This window comes from Haemorhous mexicanus, chromosome 1 (assembly GCF_027477595.1).
Source record: "Haemorhous mexicanus isolate bHaeMex1 chromosome 1, bHaeMex1.pri, whole genome shotgun sequence".
NCBI lineage: Eukaryota > Metazoa > Chordata > Aves > Passeriformes > Fringillidae > Haemorhous > Haemorhous mexicanus.
Genome location: NC_082341.1, coordinates 112,338,799 through 112,362,226, shown reverse-complemented (window position 1 = coordinate 112,362,226; position 23,428 = coordinate 112,338,799). Strand labels below are relative to the sequence as shown.

Here is a 23,428-nt window from a genome sequence, read left to right as displayed (position 1 = left end):
CCTTAGTTAGACAGCTGGCTGAAGCAGAACACCTTTTTGTCCTGAGGAAAAATGGATGGGATGTTGATAGTGAGGATTCTCAATGTTTTCCTTCTGCCTCAAATCTGGGTTTTGGAGAGCTTATTCTCTCATGCAGAGGCAATAACCCGGAGCATGAATTTTGTCCTTACCTAACACGAATGCAAAACCACTCCAGTTTCTCACAGAGATGCTCAGTGTTCCACACAAATGTGGAAAAGCTAGAGCACTTTTATACCTACAAGTCCCGGCTGACTGTAAAATAGATGGCTTTTGTGCACAGTCCCTGAGACCTGTTGTACCCTTACTATTTTTATGTTGTGTTTTCCTGGAAAAATATATTTCAAACAATGAATTCCTTGATAATTGATTTTCTAGTTTCATTTTCTGTTGTTCACTCTTTTGGTAACATATCAAGTTCAACTTCCATTATTGATTCATTCATTTTTGTGAAAGAAGCTTTAAAAACAAAAATAAAGTAACCGTTCTGTTTCTGGACTGGATGATGTGATGCAGTGAGGCAGTGTCCTCGGGAAGACCAGGCTATGCTTTGATCAACAAAAACTTTCTCTGGCACTGAATTATGATGGCTGGGGGTTTTTTCCCAGACAGAGTCAAGTGACTTTCTAACTTTTGACAGTGGCAGTAGGAAGGAGGAGGGGGTGGGGAAGTTAATTATTTTCCACCTCCAAAGAATACAATTGTGAGGAAGGAACTTTCTGATTCACTGGTTCCAGGACAACAGGATGTCAAGATCCATGCCTGATGTAACGTTTTCACTCTGAAGATGGGAGGAGGAAATGGGTTTGTATTGGCCTCTGCGTGCAACCACTGACTGGGAAGGGATTGTGTTACGTGACTTATAAAGAGCTAGAGCACAGGAAGAGATTTGGTTGGCAATTTCTGGTGAATCTGTTGAGTAAGACACTTGCTTGTCAGCTGAAAATGTAAATCAATGAAGAAAGGTCAGAAATCTTTAAGAGAAAAAAAATTTAAAAAAATAAAACAGGAGCTTGCATGCTGCAAGATGTTTAGTGCTCAGATGCTGCTCTGCTAAGTTTGTAGTTGCCTAGTGGAATAGTCATCTTGCACCAAACTCTAGGATTCTTTATACAGTTCATAAGTGCTTAGGGGTTTAGGAATGTTGTTGAGTACAAATTATTTTAAGGAGACAGTAGGAAAAACTTGGAAATAATAATGTGTCTTAGCTCCTCCCCTGTTTTAGATGTGGGTATCTTAGTGCAACAGGGCATCTCACAGCAGTCACCTACCTGACGCAGGTTTTGGAGATAAAATTCCTTTCCACCTAGGCTAGAAAGAATTAAGGTGGTGTGCTGCTGCTCTTCCTCTCTCCTTTGCTGAAGAGGGAAAAGTCTTTGCTCTGCTGGGATGTGAGAGGCAGGAGTTCTGTTTTGTGCTTTGTCTAAAGGTGTATTATCTGTATCTCACAGGGAGGACATCAGTCATTACACAGCAACATATTGTGCTATGAGTGTGAGTTGCCCTATTATTTTTGTCAACGCTGTTCCTTTTTTCAAATGTCTAATTATTTTTTGGACAAGAGGGTGAGAAAGAGCAGGAGACTCAGGGCTCTAATAGTTTGAGTAGCTTGAAGAAAAAGGGGAGACCTGGATCCTGGTCTGCCACATACTTTCTGCCACTTCTGATGAATTATTTCAGTGCAACTAGAATTGGATTCCACTTATCCCACTTCCTGTGACAGTGCCCCAACCACAGGGATAAAATATCATGCTAATTCTTGTTTCTAGTTCATTGAATATTATAGATGAAGTATGGTAGCTTCAACAGCAATGGATGGGTACATTTCAAGTCTGAGGATAAGTGTCTTTTGTTAGGAAGCTCACGTGAGTACAAATCCTTCTGATAGAGAAGAAAGTTCAGTTGGTGCCACCCACATCCTGGGTGAGTGGTCTAACCAGTGGATGTGGGCAAGAGGGGTAAAGGAAGATGTATTTCAACCCACACATTTTCTGCCACTGTTTTACAGCAATCAGGGAAGGGTATATGAACTCTCAAGAACCAGCCCATAAGGTAGGAAGGACAATACTCCATCGCCCACCATCCAGCTGTGGTGGGGCTTCAGTTTGATTTCAGCACTGAGAAAGCCTCAGTGGTAAAACCACAGTGGCATCTGATCAGAACTGCTGACAATTTAGATGCAGCATCCCCTCACTAGTTTTTTGGCTTCTAATCTCCTCTGTGGATATAGAACAGATTGCTGTTCTACATGACAGAAAGTCATCTAGAACAGAGCAGAAAGTCTGAGGGATCAAAAATTAACATATAAAACCCCAGTATAGAATAGAGGGAGATCTCTGATAAATCAGGGATAATCTCAGTTGAAAGGAAGTAGGTGTTTGTTTTGATTTGGTTTTTATTGACTCAGATAAATGTATGTCTTTAGGTAATAGAGCTAAAGCATGCAGCTGTATTTTGGTTTGGTATTGGAAGTGTCAGACAGCCCAAAGTCCTCAGTGTAAGTGTCCCATTTTAGGCACATAAATAAATGATTTAACTTTCAGAGGGAAGGATCATCTACAGTAACCTTCACTTTAAGTCTTCATAGCCCTTCTTTATATCACCTGTCTTCAGACTTGTGTAGTATTGGTTACTTTGAGTTTCTATGATCCATACATCAGTTTAATTCCAATTCCTCTCTCTTGCTGAGTTTAGACTTTTGTAGACAGTGTGTAGTAGATTTCCTGTTTTCTAAGCACAGTTGAAAATACAGTCTGAAGCACCAGGAATTCATATTTGTCTTCTTGAGTAAGAAAGCTGAGGTGATAGAGAGCTTCAGGATACTGTGGAGAATAACTCTGAATGTGTTCATGTTAAGTACTGCACTTGGTAAATACAGGTAAAATTATCATAGCCTCCTAATTTCTGTCTCCCTCCAAAATGGACTGTCTGGCCACAGCACATTGTCAGGAAGGGTGGTGGAGTACTCAGTCTGGGACAGGCAAGACAGCTGAAAGTCCTGAGTCTGGTACTAAGAACTGTCTCCCTCTTGCTTTGCTAATTCTCACCTTGGTCCTCAATTTGACTCTGAGATCTATTATAATCTGTTACATTGCATGGTAGAGAGTCTTAGGGATGACTGAAATTTACTTGAGGTTTATAAAAAGCCCTAAGATTCTTTGGAGAAAAGTACTTTTTAAAATATAACCTTATTAGTTTACTTAACCATAGAAATATGAGTATATGTATATGTGGTTTAACCTTTTAAAAGGATGCATGGTTATGGAGGCAAAGTTAGAATTTAATACAGGATTAATTAATTTATTATATTAGCTATCCCAAAAAGGATATCTTCCATCCTTCTACCCAGCTTTGAGGTTTAGAATTATACCTCTGTTGCTGGAAAGAGCATCTTCTGCCTTTTCTGCACACACTGTTATGTAAAACTGGATGTCTTTAGGCTGTCACATTTGGATACTGTCATCCTTGAGATCAAGGGTTGGAAGAATATCCAAAGGATTTCTTAAGCATAATTTCTTTCCACTTAAGTATATTTATTACTTTTATGTTTATGTGCTGCCTAGGAAAATACTTTATTTTAGCATAAGAATAATATTTTCCAACCACTGCAGTTTAATTGGGAACTCCTAATTCAGTCATTCTACAAGAAGAACATTAGGGGAAAAAAAACAAGCTCAGTGTTTGGGACAGACTAAAGAGAGGAGTGAAGAATATGAGTGCTATGAGGGACTTTGTCTTTTGGAAAAAGCAAATGCAAGAGGAAAGAATGCTTTATATAACAGGAATCTTTTAAGGAAAATAATTTCCAATGTCAAGAGAATATTGTTACCATGCTGGGGGGGAATAGAAATAGGAAAAGGGATATGTCACAGCACAAAGGAAAACAAATCAGCCATATACATATTCATGCATATGATTAATTGGACTTTTGTAAAGCTGTGGCTACTCACAGAACTGATTTTCAGTGGAGTTCTGGAATGTAGATATTTGAAATGTTAATATGCCAATGCATTTCTTTTTCCAATTGTCCAAACACTAAAGTCATGGGGAAGATTTACATTTGACAGTCAGACTGGTAAGCTAGCTAGTAGCTGATAGACATGAGTAGATGCTAGGTGAAGCTGGTCAGAAAACAATACTTTCTTTGTAGTTCTGAACTTTTATGAATGTGAATTATCTTAAAGGCCATTATGAAGCATTCTGAAATGTTTGCTGAATTCCAGAAGTCACCCACTGAATTGCTGCAGGTGTGAAATCCTGTGTGGGCATGTGTCAGCCAGAAGGGTTTGAGAGGTGAGTCTTAGACACCAGTGGTACCTAGGGAGAGGAGAAAGCCAGGGAAGGTGTAGCCCTAGCAGGTGATTCATTGACATGTGATCCTGAATTTAATACTTCTCTGTAACTTCTTTAATTTCAATTTTGTGTCCTGACTGAACCCTTGTGGAGACGTATTTCCACAGCATGTTATTGCAAAGTGTGAAACATCTTTAGAATCCATTGACTTTAATAGAGTCAGAGGATGCTAAGGTCCCCTGCAACTGGCTCTTAAATTTGCCTTCTGCTATATGATTAATCTGTCTGCTCATACTTAATATCTACCTGTAGATGGTGGCAGTATGAATGTCCTCTTGGTTTTTATGTGGCCACGAGGAGTAGCAGAGAGATACTTCCAGAAATTACAGTCATTTGTAGATACTGAAATAATGGCACACACGTTTTATTTCTGTTCTGTCTCAGTAACTCAGTAAATTGTGTATTGATTATGCTAATACAGCTAGTGTCTCTATTACTTGTCTGCAGAAATTATTCAAACATGTAGATTGAAGATGCACTTGGCGAAGTTACCATCCTAAGAAAAAGGCTTTTGTGCAAAGATGGCTTTAAATTGAATTACTAATCATATGCTAATGGAAGTTTATAGATCAAGTATTGAATTGTACAAAATGTAAAGTGCAAGGTAAAAATATGTATTCTAAACTTCCTATCCTGACAGTCTTAGTTGCTACATTAGGTTTATTTTCACATCTCTCAAGGAATATGTTTTATGAAGGAATAAATCAATAGCAATCTATTTTTATAGTTTATTTTGGGATATGTAGCTTCTCCTGCTTTGTTTACCAAGCTGAATAGAGGCTCAGGCATTTGGGGCAGTTATTTTTTTCTTTTTCAAAATTTATTAATCTACCTAGACTAGAAGAAAACCAACTTTTTTCAATTATCTTATGCTTTTATTTTATTATGGTTTGTAGTAGGTCAGAAACCATAAATCTTAGCCAGAGTTCTGCAAAAGGCTTGCCTTTCAGTGATAGTGTAATTTTCCACATTTCTAATTTTATCCATTTCTTTTCAGTACAAATTTTTTCCAGGCATCAACCAGAAATGACTTGTGCTCTTCCTTAGGGTGCTAAATCTACGGATTAACTTTTCAGAGAAGGGGAATCCTGGTTACTCAGTAGAATATGAATGAAATTTTGCAAGCTAGAAAAACTGTGTCTATTTCGTAGCAACTTTAGAAAGCAATCTCCCTCCTTTATGGTCTAACCAGGAGTCTCGTGAACAGACTAAGCAAAGGGGTGAAGTCCTTATTGATCAGCAGGTGTTGCTGTAGAGCAGTCAGGAGCTTAATTCTAAATTTAGGACCTCTCTATCAAAATTCCCACAGGTTTTCCTCATTGGCTCTCCTTGATGGTTCTACTTGATTTGTTGCACTGGTTTTTTGTTTTCTTTTGGTTTATTTTTGTTTGGTTTTTGTTTGTTAGTTTGTTTATTATTTCTTTAAAAAGGGACAGCTGATCTTAATGTTGACAGTCAGCAACTTAAGCATGAGATGTGCTCTGAACTGAAACCAGGTTTTGCTTTGGACACTGGCTGTACCAAAGCTGAAATATCTTAACCTTTCACACGGATACAGCTTCAGTTTAGAGATACAATTTTTATTTTTTAAGCAAAATTTTAAAAACTGTTGTCCATCCAATCCACAGCTTTTATAATGGGAGATAGTATTGACATGTTAAATTTCTCTTTTCCCTTACTGATAAATTTTTTAAATGCCCTCAAGAAGTGTGGTGCCACAGTTGTAGTGATCTGCTCCTTTTTTGAAATTTTATTACTTGGGGTTCCTGTTTTTGTTTCTCAGAAGTTGTTCTGAGAAAATGGGTAGTAGGAAATTGATCATTTGTTGTTTTAAGGAACAGACAAGTCAATTGAGAAATATTACAAGAGCTAACAAAACAGGTGACCTGAGGTCATAAACATGCAGTTGCAGGGACAAGGAATATTGCTGCTTTCACGACATGTATCTAGAAGTTCTGTTCAGCCGTAAAGTCACTTATTCATACTGGATTGATAATGTAATATTCTGCTTTCCTGAGGCCTCTCCTTCACTGGTATTCTGGCTTCATTACACAGGGTTCATCTTACCTTGTGCTAGGATGTGGTATATGCTATGATGGAGGTGACATCTCTGTGTGCAATTACAGTCTTAGGGTATCAATAATTTTGATGTTTGAATTAATAATATTGCGCTACTCTTTTATTTGCATACCATCCTTGTTCCTTGTTTAGTTACATGCCATGCTCGTGCTAGGAAAAGGGTTTTGGTTAGTAAAATATAAATCATCCCTTTGTACAGGTTCTGTTTAAAGGTGTCTTCCTCTTCTGAAAGAAAACGGTGTAGTTAATATTTAAGGGAGGTTAACATTGGTTGCTCCTCATTCTGCCTTTTTTTAGCTGAGTTTTACAGTGGCCTGAGAGCTGAAACAGCACTGAAGTTTTCAGAATCTGTTTGTGAAAAGGTGTTAAGTGCTAATGGAGAGCTTATCTGATGCTACCAGCTTTAGTCTACTTAACTTAAGGAATACCCTTGCAAGTTGGAGGAGGGAGCTAACAATGTAAAGGAAAATAAGATGCATTTTGTAGGTGACTCACTAATTCAATGGGTTTTGTAGAATAGTTTTCTTTTTCTTTTTACCATTTTCTCCCCTAAATATGGTTTTATTTTTCCTGACAAACATGTCAGTCTAATTGACTGTTATTGAAAAGTCTGTGCCGTGGCCTGTTGGAATCTACTTGTTTCTGTTGTTGACTGAGAATCCTTAAAGGAACGAGCAAGGGTTTAGAAAAATCTAACCACAACACTACCTGCTCTTATACTTCTTTTCTTTTTTAAGTGCAATAAAGACATAGTGGTCAGCCTTTGTTGAAAGCAAACCTCAGCTCTCACAGAATTTTCAGACCCCAAAATAGCAGGGAAGTTGTAAAATGTTTGTTTTCACAAGGCATACGCTGCCATGCTTTCATGGTACAAAATTGCATACCTGGAAACAATTAGTTAGGCAGCATCCATGTTTATTTTTTTCCATTTTAGGAGCTAAAAATGTTTGGTGTACCTTTCAGTCAGCAGTGTGAGGCTGAGTATATTTCACTGTGCAATCAGATCTCAGGAGCAGTGAGAGATTCTGGTACTGCAGCTGGTGGCAGTAGACATTGAGGACAGAACAGCAGAAAAAATTAACTCTTTCATTTTGGTTTACACATTATAGTGAAGATCTTGTTTACTTCTCAGCAGGTAGCCACTTGGGAATCAGTTATTGAAAAGTTCATGTTTGAAGACCTCAATTCCATCTTGAAAGCTAAGAAATGGTTGAGTTCTTAAACTGCTGTTTTGAATTGAGAAGGGACATTTACCAGGGTTGAGGACAGCAGATACATCTACAACCTTTAATAAGACTGATTAGTAGGTAGTGATGATCAAAGTGAGTTTCCTCTTGAGGAATGGAAGAGTGGACTCATTTTCAGTTTTAGAGCTTTTTCTTAAGTACATTTTTTGGAACTACATCAGCAGCTAATGATGGACATAAACAGGGTCAGATTGGGCTGCTGCAGAGGTTCTCCTGGGAATTTTGAGGAGGTCACAATAGATGGTATCTTTTTTTTTATTTTTTTATTGTACACTAGTTTTATTCATTATTTTTCTTGCTTTATTAATGAAACTTCCTGATCTGTGCTACCTTAGAGAAAAATCTTTCTCTAGCTTAGTTTGTGTTTGACCACAAAAACCTCAGGTTTTTGTGAGCTTTTCCCACTGCTTTCTTTGTCTGACTGGTTTCCTTCAGCTGTGAGGATGCTGGGATGAGGGCTTCAGTGTAACAAAGAAAATCCTACAGTGTTATCACAGCTGAGGTACTGGTAACATCGTGGCTGCAAAACATAAGCTGAGCTCATAAATTAGCTCATAAAATCATATTTTGTGAAATACTGGACTGACTGCAGGGCTGGGGAAACTTTTATCAGATCTCTGTAGATGAGAAGAGTTTGCTTGCTAGCCACAGCTCTGGGATAGAGATATAGATTGTTTAGAGTCCTTCAGAGATTGTACTTGACTCTTTCTGATATATGCACTGTATTACAAGTTTCTGGTGTTCTAAGAGTGTCCTTATGAAAACTGGTGTTTTTTTTCTAGAAACTCAGATTCTAGAAACAACCAGTTGTATGAAGCCTTGGGGTTGGCGGAGGAGGAAAAGAGGTACCTGTGGAGTGTGTATATGTATCTCTTCTTTTGCATATATGTCTAGATTTATATGTGACCCCTAAGTGTTGCACTCTCTTGTCCCAAGAACCAGGAAAAATGCCTCAGCTCTTTGGACTTTTAATTCAGTTGCATGATTATTTTTTGAGATCTGAATTCTTGGGAGTGGAAATGCTGCAGAAGTGCAGTCTTTCCCCTTTCAGCTTTTTCCCCTGTGGAGGCAGAATGAATTATTTTCTCTCCGCTGTTCTCTGACTCAAAGAACTCAGTCTTTGGGAGAATAAAAAGGAAATGGTTCTGCCTTTTAGCTCTTCCCTTACTTTTGCTTTGGGAGAGTCAATCTTATTTAGGCATCGTATCAGAACGTAAGAGAACGGCGCTCTCTAATTTTTCAAAGTAGCAGCAGAATGGCTCTTGTTAGGTTCACTCACCCAACAAGTTTTGAATAGTGAATCTGACAAGAATTGTATTGTTTTTAGTTCTACTGCTCTGGAAAGCTGTGAGCCAAGGGAAAGATGCTGGCATGGTATATACAGTAAAACAGCATGGGGTTAGTTCTCCTTTGCAAGGCTGTCTGCACTGCTGAGATGTTTGCTACTGAATATAGGATTATTACTATTTTTTAAAGCTTATGTGTGAACTAGCACACACACCTCTCCCATCTGCCAGGAGAAGGCTTTCTCTTATCTGTGTGGAGCAAGCAGAATCTTAAAGCCCATAATTGTTCTCTTATTTAGATCCGTAATCAAATACAGTAAAGTGCATTGAAGACAAATATCTCAGAGGAAATTGGATTTGTTTTTTTAAGCCATGAAAAAGATTTGGTCACTCAGCTCTCAGATTTGTAGCTTCCATACAGCAATGTATTCTGTCTTGGTCTGGTCTCCACTTTTGCACTTTGCAGTGCAGCTTTTCTTGCCCGTGTTGTGCAAGCATTGCTGGCTTTCAGAACTGAGGCTGGTGTAAAGATGCTTGAAACACTTCAGCTACCTACCTAACATCTTTTTTGTTTGTTTTGTTTTTGTTTTGTCTACCTTTTTCTGACAGTAGAAGAAAATGAAACAGAGGACCATCAGGCAGGTGTGGGACACACAGCCGCACAGACTGGTAATGCTGAATTCCTTCATTAGTGCTTGCTTTCCATTTGACAACAGTGTGAGGGAGTTTGGTATCGGGGTGTTTTTGCAAAGCCTGCACTCTTCTTTCTCTGTTTCAGCTTAGAATGCATTCTTGGGGCTTACAATGGAAAATAATGTTTCTCTCCTCTTACCTTTCAATTTCTGACAGTCAGAAATTCTGCCTTTTGTAGGTCAGCTGACTGAAAGTGAGGAGCTTCTAAAGTACAGCATGCTTTTCATTTTCTCTTATTTTCTTTTTTGTTAAATTTAATCTTTCTCCACATTCCCCATGTAACCCCCCCCCCATGCCATTTCAGATAAACTTTATTATTAATTTCATTTGAACTATTTCTGTATTTCTAAAATATGTGGATAGGGGAGATTTCTTTAAAGAATGTTTGTATAATTTCTTGACAGAGATTAGTTAGGGGCTCTTTAATTTTAATAAGTAAGATTGAGTGGTCAAAACTGTTGTTTGACTCAGGATCACAGGGAAAAATATTGTTAATAATTATGAAGAAATAATTGTTAATTCCCCAAAACAACAACGACTTCTTTGTTCTCTAGCATGGTTGGAGAATGCAAGAAGTAATTTGTTTCTATCTTTGGTACTGGTTTCACAGAATTTTATCTGAAGAGAAGGACTGACTCATCTGCATAATCTTATTCATTCAGCTGAGGTCACCTTTTGGAGTAAGGTCTGGCTCCTTAAGGATATTCCTAGAAGGCTAGTCATGTCTGAATAAGTTTAGGTAATCTGTTTGAGAACAGTTGGAGTTATTCCTCTCATGAAGGTGAAGAATGCAGTTAATTTTTTCTTCAGCTTTATATTACTGTGCGTGTCCTGTGGGTTTGTTGCTTTTTATAGGTTCTGATGGCTTTGTGCATAAAGCAGATTGTTTGAAGAGAGTAAATAAAATCAAGGGAGTTCTTTGCCTTTTTAATGGGAAATTTCTCCAACTCTTTTCAGCGTACATGTGTCTCCACTTAACTATCTGCAAATTCTTGAACAAAGCCAACTTGTCCTGCTTTGGACACAAAAAGTTGAAAAATAAGCAACTGCAAAACCAGAGATCAATGTCAAGGAATGGTGGCTCTTCTGCTTTTTTTTTTTTTCCTTAAAATAGTTGTCAGTGGTGAAGTTGCATTGCTAGTTCTTTATTTACCATCATGTCCTGTGTTGTTCTCTGTTTATTTCTAGGCAGGATTTAGCATTCTGTTTTTCTCCATAGCAAGAATGCAGTGCCAATATTAAAAACAAAAAACCTGATAGAGCAAGCAGTACAGAAGGCCTGCACTGTGTGCACACTGCCAGAAGTTTTTATAGTAATACTTTGTATCTAAGCTCTGGCTCTAACCATTAAATGTGCTTTTTATAGAGTACCAAGTTATAATGTAGTGCAGCTACGGCATATTAATCTTACTGCAGAGATTTAATGAGGCAGTTGTTTTGCGATGGACACTATTGGGAGCAGAGAGCGACAGAGTTTTACTTTACCACTGAGCTGAAGAAATATTCCTTGCCTGGTAATAATTATAACCACATGATCTAAGTTTTCCTTTCTTCTGCCAGCACTTTTCCATGCAGAAGTGGCTTGGAAGGAGGTCTACTGCAAGGCAGTGAAATGGATTGGAAAGGAGGCTGTTTTCCTGGTAGTTTGATGTTTTAGTTGGGATTATCTATGGATCCTTGCAGCATAGGCAGAAATATGTAAGATGAGTTTCAAGAATACAGACAGTCTTTGCCAGTCCACTGAGATGACTTTTAGATATTCATTACTTTTACTTGACTTTTATATGGGTTATAAAAAGTAAATGTGGTGAAACCTCATTTTTACATGGGCAGAATAGAATTTCTGCTGGTTGGCCTTAAACCGCTCCCATACTTGAAATTAATTGAAGTCCGTGGCTTTATTGCCTCCAACACTTTTAAACCAATGCAATTTTTCATTTTCCCCGAAGTTGCAGTTTTATTAGACCAAGTTACAGCAATAACATCCCTTATGAGAAGGAGGAAGAAGGAAAGGGGGGAACCACCTGCCAGGGAACACAGTAATGAGAAAATCATGCTTCTTTTAATTTCCATTTATAAATAATGTTAACATAATCAGGAAGAGAAGACAACTGTTCTTTCTCTTATTTTTTTAAAGTGCCTTAATAGGCAGAATTTATTTCTCTTCCAAAAAAAGCAAATTTCATTCATTTCTACACTAGATAATTTCCAGTGGTATCTGAAGGTGGAGAGGATGTGCCTGTGTTGTTGCTGATGGGTATTGAGAAATTTTAGTTGGTGCATGAGCAGCCTCCAAAATAGGGCAGAGAAGCCTCTGGAAATCACAGGGGTATTTGCAGATGTTGGGAAAAGTAATTTTACTATGAACACCATCCTAGTGAGGGAATTGTGGGTGTGATTGTTGCAGGTACTGTGGAGAAAGAAATGTGGGAGATGAATGACATTTGCCTTGAAGCCTATATGTGAGCCTGAGCTTTGAACAAGAGGTTAAGGAGAAAGTACAGATGAATGCATATTGCATTTATAAAATATTTTATTCTAGTCTTCCAAAAGAGCTGCTCAAATAAGGCAGCTTATCCTCAATTTAAGTAAGTATTTAAGGTTAGACCAGCTCTTGATGGAAGATATTTGTTGTTGAAACAGAACAGCCATCTATTCACAAAACCTCCAAATGATATTTGCTCTCTTTTAACATCTTTTTATTTTGATGGTGACATCTCTTCACAGAAGCAGATCACAGTGGAAATACATTCATTGAGAGGGGCTGAGACTGCCAGAACTCATTTCACAAAGCTGTCATAGGCTAAACTCGAACCTAGGTCCCAGAGGGTCCCACTTAAGTGTTGACCTAAAAACAAATGTGCCAGTTGGCTAGAGCATGTATTCTAAAGTTGCAGCAGAAGGGAATAAGCTTGACTGACTTCTGTCCCTGTAGAGTTTATATCTGCAAATGCAGAAGGAGAAGCAAAACATTATTAGTCTTAAAATGATTCTAATTTTAATAACTGGTCGCTAAGTATGAAGCTTTAAATTGAGTGATCCTTTAGGCTTTTGTGCACTAAGGGGTGCATGGGTGCCTACGTTTCTGTGTGTTGCTGAATTCCTGTAAAATGCAAGTGTTTCTGAATAGTGAGTGTCAAGAATTCCCTCCCCTCGCTTTTCTTTCCTTCAGCACTGTACTTAGAGCAGAGTCAGACACTACCCTTATTTTAAAACAAACAGGTCTGTAAACTTTATGTGCAGCATTTAAATACTCATGTTAAAATTCAGACCTAGTGCCCACATTTCCCTGAGTGCTGTCAATTTTATGAGATGAAACTGGGAGCTTGAGCTGAACAACTAATAGTATGCAGCGTGCACATGCTGCCTTCCAACAAGTGTTTAATGATGTTGGGGTCAGTTTGCAACAGTTAAGACAATTATTTCATTTTCTGAACTGTTTAGAACCTGAAGATCTCCTAGCTACTTTTATTAATCTTTCAAATTATTTTGGACAATGAAGCAGCAATGGAAGTTATTAAATTTAAAATATTCAATAATGTCTAAAATGCCATAAAGTCTTTTTATAATTAGCATACCTTTTTCGATTTGTACATGTGCAGGCTACTTTTCTCTTTGGAAGTAGCTGTCTAAGTGGAAATTTCCACTCTTGAAAGAGCCTTGTGGATGTAATTTGTCATGTAAAGACTCAGTGTATAGACAGGGTGTTTGCACAGCAAATGTATTTTTGCTTTCAGAATGTGTCTTTTATGTTTAAAAAATAATCTGGTTTCTCTCTGTAATATAATTCCCTTAAAAATAAATACTGCCCTTTACCCCTGTCAAAGAAATTCCTCGGTTTTGATCACAAGCCACATGGCATGAGAAAGACTTCCTGACATGGGTCATTTCCAGTTTCTGCTTGCGGGTCCATCTGTGTTTGCACAGTCGAAGGGCAGGGTGCAGCAGTATGGACCAAAGGATACAGAGAGATGATGAGAGCTCTGACCTTGGCTGTGGGCAGCAAGAAACAGGAATGGCTGTGCCCAGATGACTGTAGGGTTCTGAGAGCGGATGTGAGTGGTTTCAAGTGGAATTGCCTTCCTGCTTCTCTTCACACAACACTCTACCCCCAGAATGAATGTTGAGTTGGCATGCTCTAGTTTCTCTTCTTCCAAGGAGTTGTGCACGATCCTAATCAGTTTCAAATAAGGTGTGTTCACAGATACCACCTCTCTGTTCCCCTGGCCAGGGAGCCTACTCCTGGTTACTCACTTGTTTGGCTAAAGAGTGTAGCATCTTAAAATGTACTTGCACAATATCCTATTATTATGGGAGTTCATCCTTGTTTTCTAAAATGACTTGTTTCGGTCTCAGCTCTCTCAGATATCTAAAAGAAAAGATGAGGCAGCCAAAGCAGAAAAGGGAAAAGTGGTGAAACACTTGCATTCCTTTTGCTGGAATGTGCACAACCGTTTCTCTTCTGCATTTCACTTGTTGTACTGTGGTTCCCAAGGAAAAACAAAGTTAAGTGCCAGCTTGCTTTATTAAGAAAGACAGATTGGTTTATTTCTGTCTTTGAAGGAAGCTTTTAGTAAAATGGGCAAAAAGTCAGCAGTAGTTAAAGCTACTGTGTTCCTCTGAGGGGGAGGAAGAAAAGTTCTAGGCTGCACATAATCTCACTGAGCTGGTCATCTGCAGAACTGAGGCAGTGCAGCAGCGAGCTGTGAGCTGTCTCTGCACACATGGGTTGGTGGTGAGGCTGCACGTTTCTTCTAGTTAGAAGCTTCAGTTGGGCTCAGGACTGTTGATCTGAGGCTTGAGCTATCCTGCTATCCCCCAAATGCCTGTTAATATGTCAAACAGATAAAGCTTTCTTTGTGCACTCTAGCTTTTGTACTAGAGTAGTTAGTTTCCAGTTTTCCATGATCTGGCAAGCACAAGAACTTGATGAGGGCTGTCTTTAATTCAAACACAAGTTCAGAGCATGAGTAGCATTTTGACCCAGGGTATAAGCTTTCCAGGGCTTTGTTTGTGTCAAATAGTGTGGTGATGGAGTATTGGAGTGGGTTGTAAAATCAAGATTAATTTCATGTTTATGTAAATCAAATTTGCTAGTCTCTTAATTCTGGTAATTTCCTGTGAAACGCTGTAGTTAACAGTGAAAAGAAGTTCCTGCACATTCATTGATCTGATTTTTCTTTTCATTGAAAAACTAATTGCATAGGTGGTTTATCCTTTCTTATGATGATCAAAACAGCTTCAATAGCTGTGATAAAATTGACTATTCTAACACTGAAGCATGGAAGAATAGCCTGAGTGAGAAACGGAGCTGCATTTGTGGGAGTAGAAGGCAAATTTGCTTTTCATTGAGATTAAAAAAAAAAAGAAAGGAAAAAAGCCTCTGTTGCTTATTTAGCAATAAATTCTACAGTGTGCTGCAGGCTCATGCCAAATAGCTTTCTTCTCATCATTAGCACAACAACCTATTTTGATTTTTTTTTCTTCTTGAATGTTCTCTTCTTACATGCCTGACATCACAGTCTTGATTTTCTTTCAGACCCTAACTGTAAACTAGAAGACAAGGCAGAAGATGGAGATGTGCTAGACTGTAAGAAAAGGCCGGATGAAGGGGAGGAGTTAGAAGAAGAAGCTGTGCACAGCTGTGACAGCTGCCTCCAGGTGTTTGAGTCACTGAGCGATATCACAGAACACAAGATTAATCAATGTCAACTGACAGGTAAACAATACTTATCACTTTGTGGCTTCATGCACTGCTGTATTTCTGATTCCCATCCTCTGCTTCTGATAGCCCTCCTTTTTCAGTTATTTATTCCTGCACTTGAATGCTTGGTTGAGACCTTTATAAACAGATTTTGGGACAGGAAAGCATTAAACTGTAAATGGAACATTATAAATTTCCTTAATACCAAAGGATATATGATTGCTGTGTTTGTTTTCTAGATACAGCTTTCCATGCTTTGCTTCTACGTGTATTTTGCTCGGTCACTTGTAAATTCAGAGGGCATTTGTAAGTGGGGCTTAAGTGGGATAATGTCACATAATGAATGAATTTACACAATGGCCTGTTGCAGATCTGAGCTGGATGTTGTGTTACTCTAATCTGTTAACTACAAATGACTGTACAGTCATCAGTAACTGAAAGTTGAGAGGAATTAAGCAAATTGTTAGAGGGGAAAATAAGATCTCAGCTTCAGTGAAGGAGGGCAGAACTGAGGGCTGATCAGATACTACTGAATTAAGCAGAGCTGGTTGAATGGACCTGTCTACCACCTAGATTCCTCTTTGAAATTATTGTAGAGAGGTAAGGTTATTGTAAGGTTTTCCCCTTACTGAGGAAACCATGTGAAATCTGCTAAATTTAAATATAGTAGGTTTTCTTATGGTACACACTGTAAGTCCAAACAGGCTCAGTATCAAGAGAAATGCACACTTATATGTTTAATTAGTGATTTATTTTTAGCCTGTACAGTGTAAAATGTACTTATTGTGTAATGGAGTTTTGTTAAAAACCTTTCTTTATTAAGACTTTGTAAGTAAGAAAATTTTCCTTCTGGTTGGGAATGCTTTTAGAGAATGTCTGTCTGTGCTCATGTTTGGAGAGCTTCCTGAGTTTTGGTTCCAATAGGTCCATAGGCTAAGCCCTGTCAGAATGAGACATAAAAGTCAGATAGCAGTACCACTCTTGAGGGTGGAAAGATGACGAGCAGAAGAGGAATAAGTGGGCAGGAGCAGAAAAAGGTTGAGGAAGTAATGTGGATCTGTCAAATTATTTTAATCCTCACTTCAAATTGTGGAAGATGAAAATCTGCTGCAGCAAGAAGTATTTACTTTTATTAATATACTGCTTTGCCTTTTCTTGCCTGTAAAATGTATTTCTGACCTGAGATACAATCAATTCAATCATTTTCTAATCACTCCTACAAACTTCCAGAATGTATTTTTCTACAGTGCTCATGATTTCTGGCAGTATGGATATTCTCTCTTGACTTGAAATAACTTAAACATTTTTCTGTCCTTTTCTTCATACTTCTTTCTTTTTCTCTTTCTGTGTTGAAAAATTAGTGGCTTAACTTGTCTCTTCCTTTCCTCTCCCAGAAAGCACTCACTCTGCCTGAGTCCCCTGACTCTCCCCTTCACTGTCTCAGATCCCATTTGTTCATCCCTGTGAGTTTTTTACCTTGTTCTGATACAGCTGTCTTTCCTTTCTGGTCAGTCAGTTGCTGCCCCCTTCCACCAAGTGTTTTCTCTGCTTTAAAGCTGCAAGCAGAATACACTGAAAAGTGCTTGAACAGTTGGGTTAAGAAACTGAAGAAAAGCAGGTGAGGGGAGCAGTAAATAGGAAGAATCCCAGACCACTGCTCCTGAACACAGCAGTTCTTGCTGAGAGCTGTGTTGCTAAATGAGACTGAAAATAAAGATGCTGAGGTAGGAATAGGTAGGTGTGAAGGTAGGAATACACATGTGATAGCAGAGGATGGGGAAATAAAAATGAATCTTGAAGGAAATTGTTTAAGTTCCTAAAAATATCTTTGCCTCTCTTTCAAGGAAACTTGTGATAGTGAATGGGTAGAGACCAGGCTGTTTGAAAGCTAATGAAGTGAAGAAAAACTGAAACTACACATCCTTCTGGAGTACAAAGTTGACAAAAAGCCAACTGTCCTCTGTTTCTAAATATAAATAACCTAAATACACCCTTGGAGTTGAAAAAGGGGCCTGATTGACATGCCTGGAGCTGAGGATTTCTTGTTAAGCAAAAAAATACTTAACAGGTAGTTAGTGAGGTAGATTCAATGCAGGGTCCTAGGGTGCATGAGTGACCTCACACTAAGGACACATCATTCAAAACAACCTCATTGGATGAGATTATTTTCAGATAATCTGTGACAAACATTTGACAGAAAGAAGCCTTTTTTTTCTAAAACACAATATATATTTGATAAAAATAAGGTTTGCTTTTAGCATTTTAGTCAAGCACTCTGGACTTTTGTCTCTCTCCTCCACAAGCACCTTTGGGTGCCATGCTCAAAGGCTTTTTAAAGAAAGTGTTATCAAGAAGGGCTGGTTGCTGCTCTCTTTCTCATCACAGTCCTCTGATGCCACAGGGTCTTACATTGTTCTGGTGTCTCCTGTTGTAGGAGCTCCACTGAAATTAGGAGACACTCTAAGGTGTCAACTAATAAGTCTACAAACATGTCTGTCACTAAGTTGTTAATGAAAGGCAAGAGGTTTAAAAAAATTGCTTTTTTTTCTACTGTATTCTGCTGCTTGGATCTACTATGTCCTCTCTGGAGGAAGGCAGAGTGTATCATTTATCTTGATGAGATTTTTCCAGTCTGAGTCTCAGGCAGGGAAGAGTTACCTAAGATGTCCACTATGTAAAAATGCCAGGGCCATCCTCTGAACACCACAGTCAAGTAGTGAAGCCCTCCAAACACTTTTCTTCAGATGGCTGAGCCAGCTGCTGCAGTTTGTCGGGATTGTACCGAGCTTCCCTGAGATGCTCTGTGAGATTTACTGTGAGAATTTACAAACTCTGCATGTTGGTCCAGTGGTATGGTCTTTTTCCATTCAGTTATATTGGGTAGAATCAACAATTATGTTGATGAAACAAACAGGATGAAAACACAATGGCTTAAGGCAACCCTCTAGTAAAACCCTGAATATCAAACACGACATTTGTGTGTCACAGTGTCTTGACTGCCCCTAGTTCTACCAACCTTTTAACATGCTTGAGAATTGGGCCTGCCACTTAAGGTTCTCAAATTGATACTCTGGCTTCTAGGTTTTGCATTTGAAAGTATCAGATGTGTTTCTCTGAAGTTTTGACAGTTCAGTGGAAGGAGTAAAATTGCTTTATTGAATCTTCATTCTGTACTCTCAGCCAAAGACTGGAATGAGGAGAAGGGAGCTGGTTTATTAAACAGTGCTCCCAATCTCTCAAAGTGTCAGTCACCCCCACCTATTCAGAGGACAGTGGAAGATAAGAGTTACTTACAACTCTGTGAGATTCAGCTCTCAGGATCTTGAATTGCTGTGCTCTTGCAGATTTTTTCAAAGGAGGAGAAAAAAGTCCTCCCCAACTGGTTCCTTTCTGTAATCTGTTGTTTGAATTGAACTCATGTTCTTTTTTCTGGAGGAGGGCATAGCTGCTCTTTTATCCTAATGTGTGCACTATTGATCTTTTCAATTTGGGTCTGATCCAGTGTCCATTGAAGTCAGTGAAAAGATTCCCATTGACTTCAGGGGGGGATGGAACAGGCCTTCATGAGCTATTTAGTAATATTTTTGCTACCATCTGAAATTCTTGTACTGAAGCTTTCTCTGAAAAGGTGATGATTTATTTATGTTAATTGCTGACAATTCCTGTGATGTTTGTGGAATACAGATAATGGATAAATGGGAGGAAAAGTTCCAAAAAATTCTTTGCCATATATGTAACCAAGGATAGATAAGTTGCTGAACTATATTCACTTAGTCATTGCAAAAGACTGGCAATAAAAATATGGATTTAATAGTGCTTCTCTCTGATGTGAATGCTTTTCACGCCGTATTCTTCCTGCAGCATTTAATTTAACAACTCAAGCCACTTGCACATTGTCATCCTCTATGTTGTGTTTATAAGCAATTAGCATGGCTATGAGCCTGATGCCTTTCTAGTATATGTCAGTTTGGATCTCACTGGAGGAATTTGAATGCAGCATCAAATATGGTGCAGTGCTGAGAAACCCTCAACTGCACCTTCTCTCCTGGATCAGGAAAGGACACTTAACCTTTTGCATTGCTGCCATATATGCTGTTGGTAGGACACAATGTGTCATACAGTTTCTTTTATTGTCTCCAGCTTGATTTATAATCCCTTTTCCCTGCACAGTGCTTTGTGCTGTTTATTTTCCCTTTCAGTCCTCAGGGATCCTGCTTTATGAGGTCTCCCATGTCTATGTGAGAACTGCCTCTCCACTGGCTGGCTCTGTGTGCAGAGGTATCCAGCTTGGTACCCTTCTAGATCCTGTAGGTCACTTTGGCATCCGAAATCTCAGCCATAACCAGAGTAATACTAGAACAAGGAGCATAAACATGCAGTGAACAATGTTGTTGGCTAAGTTGCTGAATAACTCAGTAGCAGTGGACATGCTGACACACAATCTGCCATGCTCCACCTGAACATGAGTAGACACAGGACATGTTACAGACTTCCCTACTAGCCCTGTTGGCATCACAGGCTATAAAACTTGCCTGAAAGCAGGCCACTGAATCATATGCAGTCGTAGCTTCAAGGTTAAGGGTGTTCTGAGGGAAAAGACATAAGGTATTTCTCCACTGGGGATATTTATTTTACCTTTAGGTGGTTAGGTAGACTCCATTTTATGCTTTGGGCTCTAGCTTAGTTCTAGAGCTCTGACAGGTTGAGTAAGGGCATCAGGCAGAGCTGATAGCCATTCCTGATATCAGCTAAGCTGTTTCTGATATTGAAAAGGTTACTGGTCATAGCTGTGTGTCCCCTGCCAATGAAGAGATGCTGTCCTGCCTTGCTCAGAGGTTCCTCTCAGATGCCACCTGAAACAAATTCCAGAAGTGTATTAGGAGCCCATTGTTCTGAGTGCTGGTCTCCATCAGCACTGGAGTATCCCAAGGATGGGAATTCCTAGATAAGTCGGTATTTCTGTTTTTCTAATTATGACCAAAATTAATTTTCATTGTCATCCTGAGAAACACCTACTTTCATGTCTACATATGAGAGCTTGTGCTACCTATCAGCTTCACAGACAGCATGCACCATGAGTGATCAGGGACTTAGCAAACAGGAGGCAGTGGAGATTCCACTGTAATGGTTTTCTTTTCTTTTTCTTTTCTTTTCTTTTCTTTTCTTTTCTTTTCTTTTCTTTTCTTTTCTTTTCTTTTCTTTTCTTTTCTTTTCTTTTCTTTTCTTTTCTTTTCTTTTCTTTTCTTTTCTTTTCTTTTCTTTTCTTTTCTTTTCTTTTCTTTTCTTTTCTTTTCTTTTCTTTTCTTTTCTTTTCTTTTCTTTTCTTTTCTCTTTTCCCTTCCCTTCCCTTCCCTTCCCTTCCCTTCCCTTCCCTTCCCTTCCCTTCCCTTCCCTTCCCTTCCCTTCCCTTCCCTTCCCTTCCCTTCCCTTCCCTTCCCTTCCCTTCCCTTCCCTTCCCTTCCCTTCCCTTCCCTTCCCTTCCCTTCCCTTCCCGAAACCTTCCCGAAACCTTCCCGAAACCTTCCCGAAACCTTCCCGAAACCTTCCCGAAACCTTCCCGAAACCTTCCCGAAACCTTCCCGAAACCTTCCCGAAACCTTCCCGAAACCTTCCCGAAACCTTCCCGAAACCTTCCCTTCCCGAAACCTTCCCTTCCCGAAACCTTCCCTTCCCGAAACCTTCCCTTCCCGAAACCTTCCCTTCCCTTCCCTTCCCGAAACCTTCCCGAAACCTTCCCTTCCCTTCCCGAAACCTTCCCGAAACCTTCCCGAAACCTTCCCGAAACCTTCCCGAAACCTTCCCTTCCCTTCCCGAAACCTTCCCTTCCCGAAACCTTCTCTTCCCTTCTCTTCTCTTCTCTTCTCTTCTCTTCTCTTCTTTTCTCTTCTCTTCTCTTCTCTTCTCTTCTCTTCTCTTCTCTTCTCTTCTCTTCTCTTCTCTTCTCTTCTCTTCTCTTCTCTTCTCTTCTCTTCTCTTCTCTTCTCTTCTCTTCTCTTCTCTTCTCTTCTCTTCTCTTCTCTTCTCTTCTCTTCTCTTCTCTTCTCTTCTCTTCTCTTCTCTTCTCTTCTCTTCTTCTCGACCACCTCCTTCACTAGAACACTTGAAAACTTTCCAGGAGATTTTGTCCCAAAGGATGTATGCTGTGCACAGTGAGACTACAAGATAAATCTTGTGAACACTTGGTGTTACCATGCTTTGATATCCTAGCTAGAACAGTTCTTTCTGCTAGCAAAAGCATTCTGGCCAAATATATTGTATTTCTTGTCATTATTTTTTTCAGTTTCCTCTGCATTTGTGGAGAAAAGATATATGACAAAGCTCCTTGGTCATTTCAGCATCACAGAGAAAAATCAGAGCTTGATCAAAGTGTTTCTGAGGACAAGGACCCTAAGAAGTTAAATATATGATGCACCAAAAGCATATTCATCTGCTTCATTGCAGTTGGTGGCACTCTGCCAGGCACTGTTTGCCAAGTACAGTTACTTCACTTGAGAGAGTCACTCTTTTTCTCTAGAGAATTCCTGCACCAAGGACTGCATATGGATTTTACATTAAACAGTTATTGAATAAAAGACAAACAGTGTTTGGACTGGGGACTAGAGCTCAGGCCTCTCTTTCCTTAGAGGGCTTCCCAGTTGCTGTATTACAGAGACAAACTTCTACTTTTCCATTTGATTTGAACCACAAACTTCTGACTTCTTTTCCACAAGATGATATTCCATTTGACAGATAGTGGAAAGCAGATGCTCACCTCCAGTTTCTTGTCCCAGCCAACACACATGGTAGTTTGCAATTTGTAGCCTCACATCCTTTCATTATTTTTTAGTCCAGGACCTGTATCTGCAACTCCACATCCTTGATATTTGGGGGAAAAGGGGAATGGGGGGGTAATTACGGCCTCTGCCTCCAAAGATTTAAATTTTGAATTCAAAGAGCAATGTAAAGCCTCTCACTGGACATGAATGGAAGATTTATATGCAATACTGAATGGCCAAGGCTATACAGAGTCTGCTATACAGAAGTTCTTATGCAAAACTTCATGCTCCTATGGAGGATAGATGAAGGTCTTGCTAATGGTGTTCCTAGATTTTTGTATAAAAATTCTGTGAAAATGATTCTTAGATATGGAGGGAACTTGTATATGCTGCAGCTGGAAGCTGTGAAAGTAAGAGCACAGCCTTCTGACTGTTCTTCAAAATCCCTATGCTTATCTTGAGGATCCATGATGAATGGCCAACATGGGCAAGGAGGCATAAACCTCTTCCCTTTTGCTTGGAAACCATTAATCTCTGCTCTCAAGATTGTTAATCAGTCATGAAACCAGTAGATCATCACCTCCTGGGTGTTTTAAAAGCAGCCTGTAGCACTTCCTGAGTTGTCTGTCAGTGACCCCCTGTAATAGAAAGCAGCTGATGGTCTGTATCACGGAGCTGTTATTTTTGACTTGGGGGACCTCTGTAGCAAACCTGTTCATGAGTATTAATTGTAAGTGCCAGAACTCTTGTGTTTGGAGGTGGGAGAATAAGCTAGCAGTGTCTTCCAAGAGACTTTGAGTGCTTCCTGTATATCTTTAATTGATATTTTTCCTCAGGTTTTCTTCCTATTTTCCTCTTATTCTAGTCTGATTTTCTACCACTAAAAAGGCTGATGATTTTCTTAGCACAGAATAGAAAGAGTTTTGGTTGGCTTTTCTGCTTCACGTGTCCACCAAGGACTTTGCAGGATGGGAACCTGAATTCCCAACTTAACATCAAGGTACCAGATCTGATCCCATGTCCCTGCACTAGTGAGGGCACCACTGCCTCACTGAGTACCATGGACAGAGACACCCCCTTGCTGGCCCAGGACTCCTGCTCTGCGCCAGAAACTGCTCAGCTGAAGACTGTAGGTCTCTCATTGGCAAAGGGATTTGGTGTAGGCAGGCCCAGTGCAGGGCTTACCAGGTCTAGTTCTTGGTAGAACTGTCTCTCTGCTGTCTTTCACATCTAAATAGTCTGGGATCTTGTGTGGGGCTCTCAAGGCTCATCTTGCAGCCCCCCATACCTTAC

At 39.4% G+C, this 23,428-nt stretch overlaps 1 protein-coding gene across 16 annotated transcripts in view; it reads left to right on the top strand.

Annotated features, from left to right (window-relative positions):
* ZNF521 (zinc finger protein 521) overlaps window positions 1–23,428 on the top strand; it is a 229,990-nt gene that overhangs the window by 9,038 nt on the left and 197,524 nt on the right. For 5 of the 16 annotated variants that reach the window (XR_009488296.1, XM_059859567.1, XM_059859483.1 and 2 more), the window contains 3 exons: window positions 8,480–8,542; window positions 9,593–9,652; window positions 15,216–15,395. Coding sequence is in view for 12 of the 16 variants with exons in the window: in XM_059859483.1 (XP_059715466.1) it covers window positions 8,480–8,542; window positions 9,593–9,652; window positions 15,216–15,395 (303 nt within the window). In the remaining 4 variants the exon portion in view is untranslated. The remainder of the gene's footprint in view (window positions 1–8,479; window positions 8,543–9,592; window positions 9,653–15,215; window positions 15,396–23,428) is intronic. The other 11 variants (XM_059859576.1, XM_059859473.1, XM_059859514.1 and 8 more) reach the window with 4 other exon arrangements.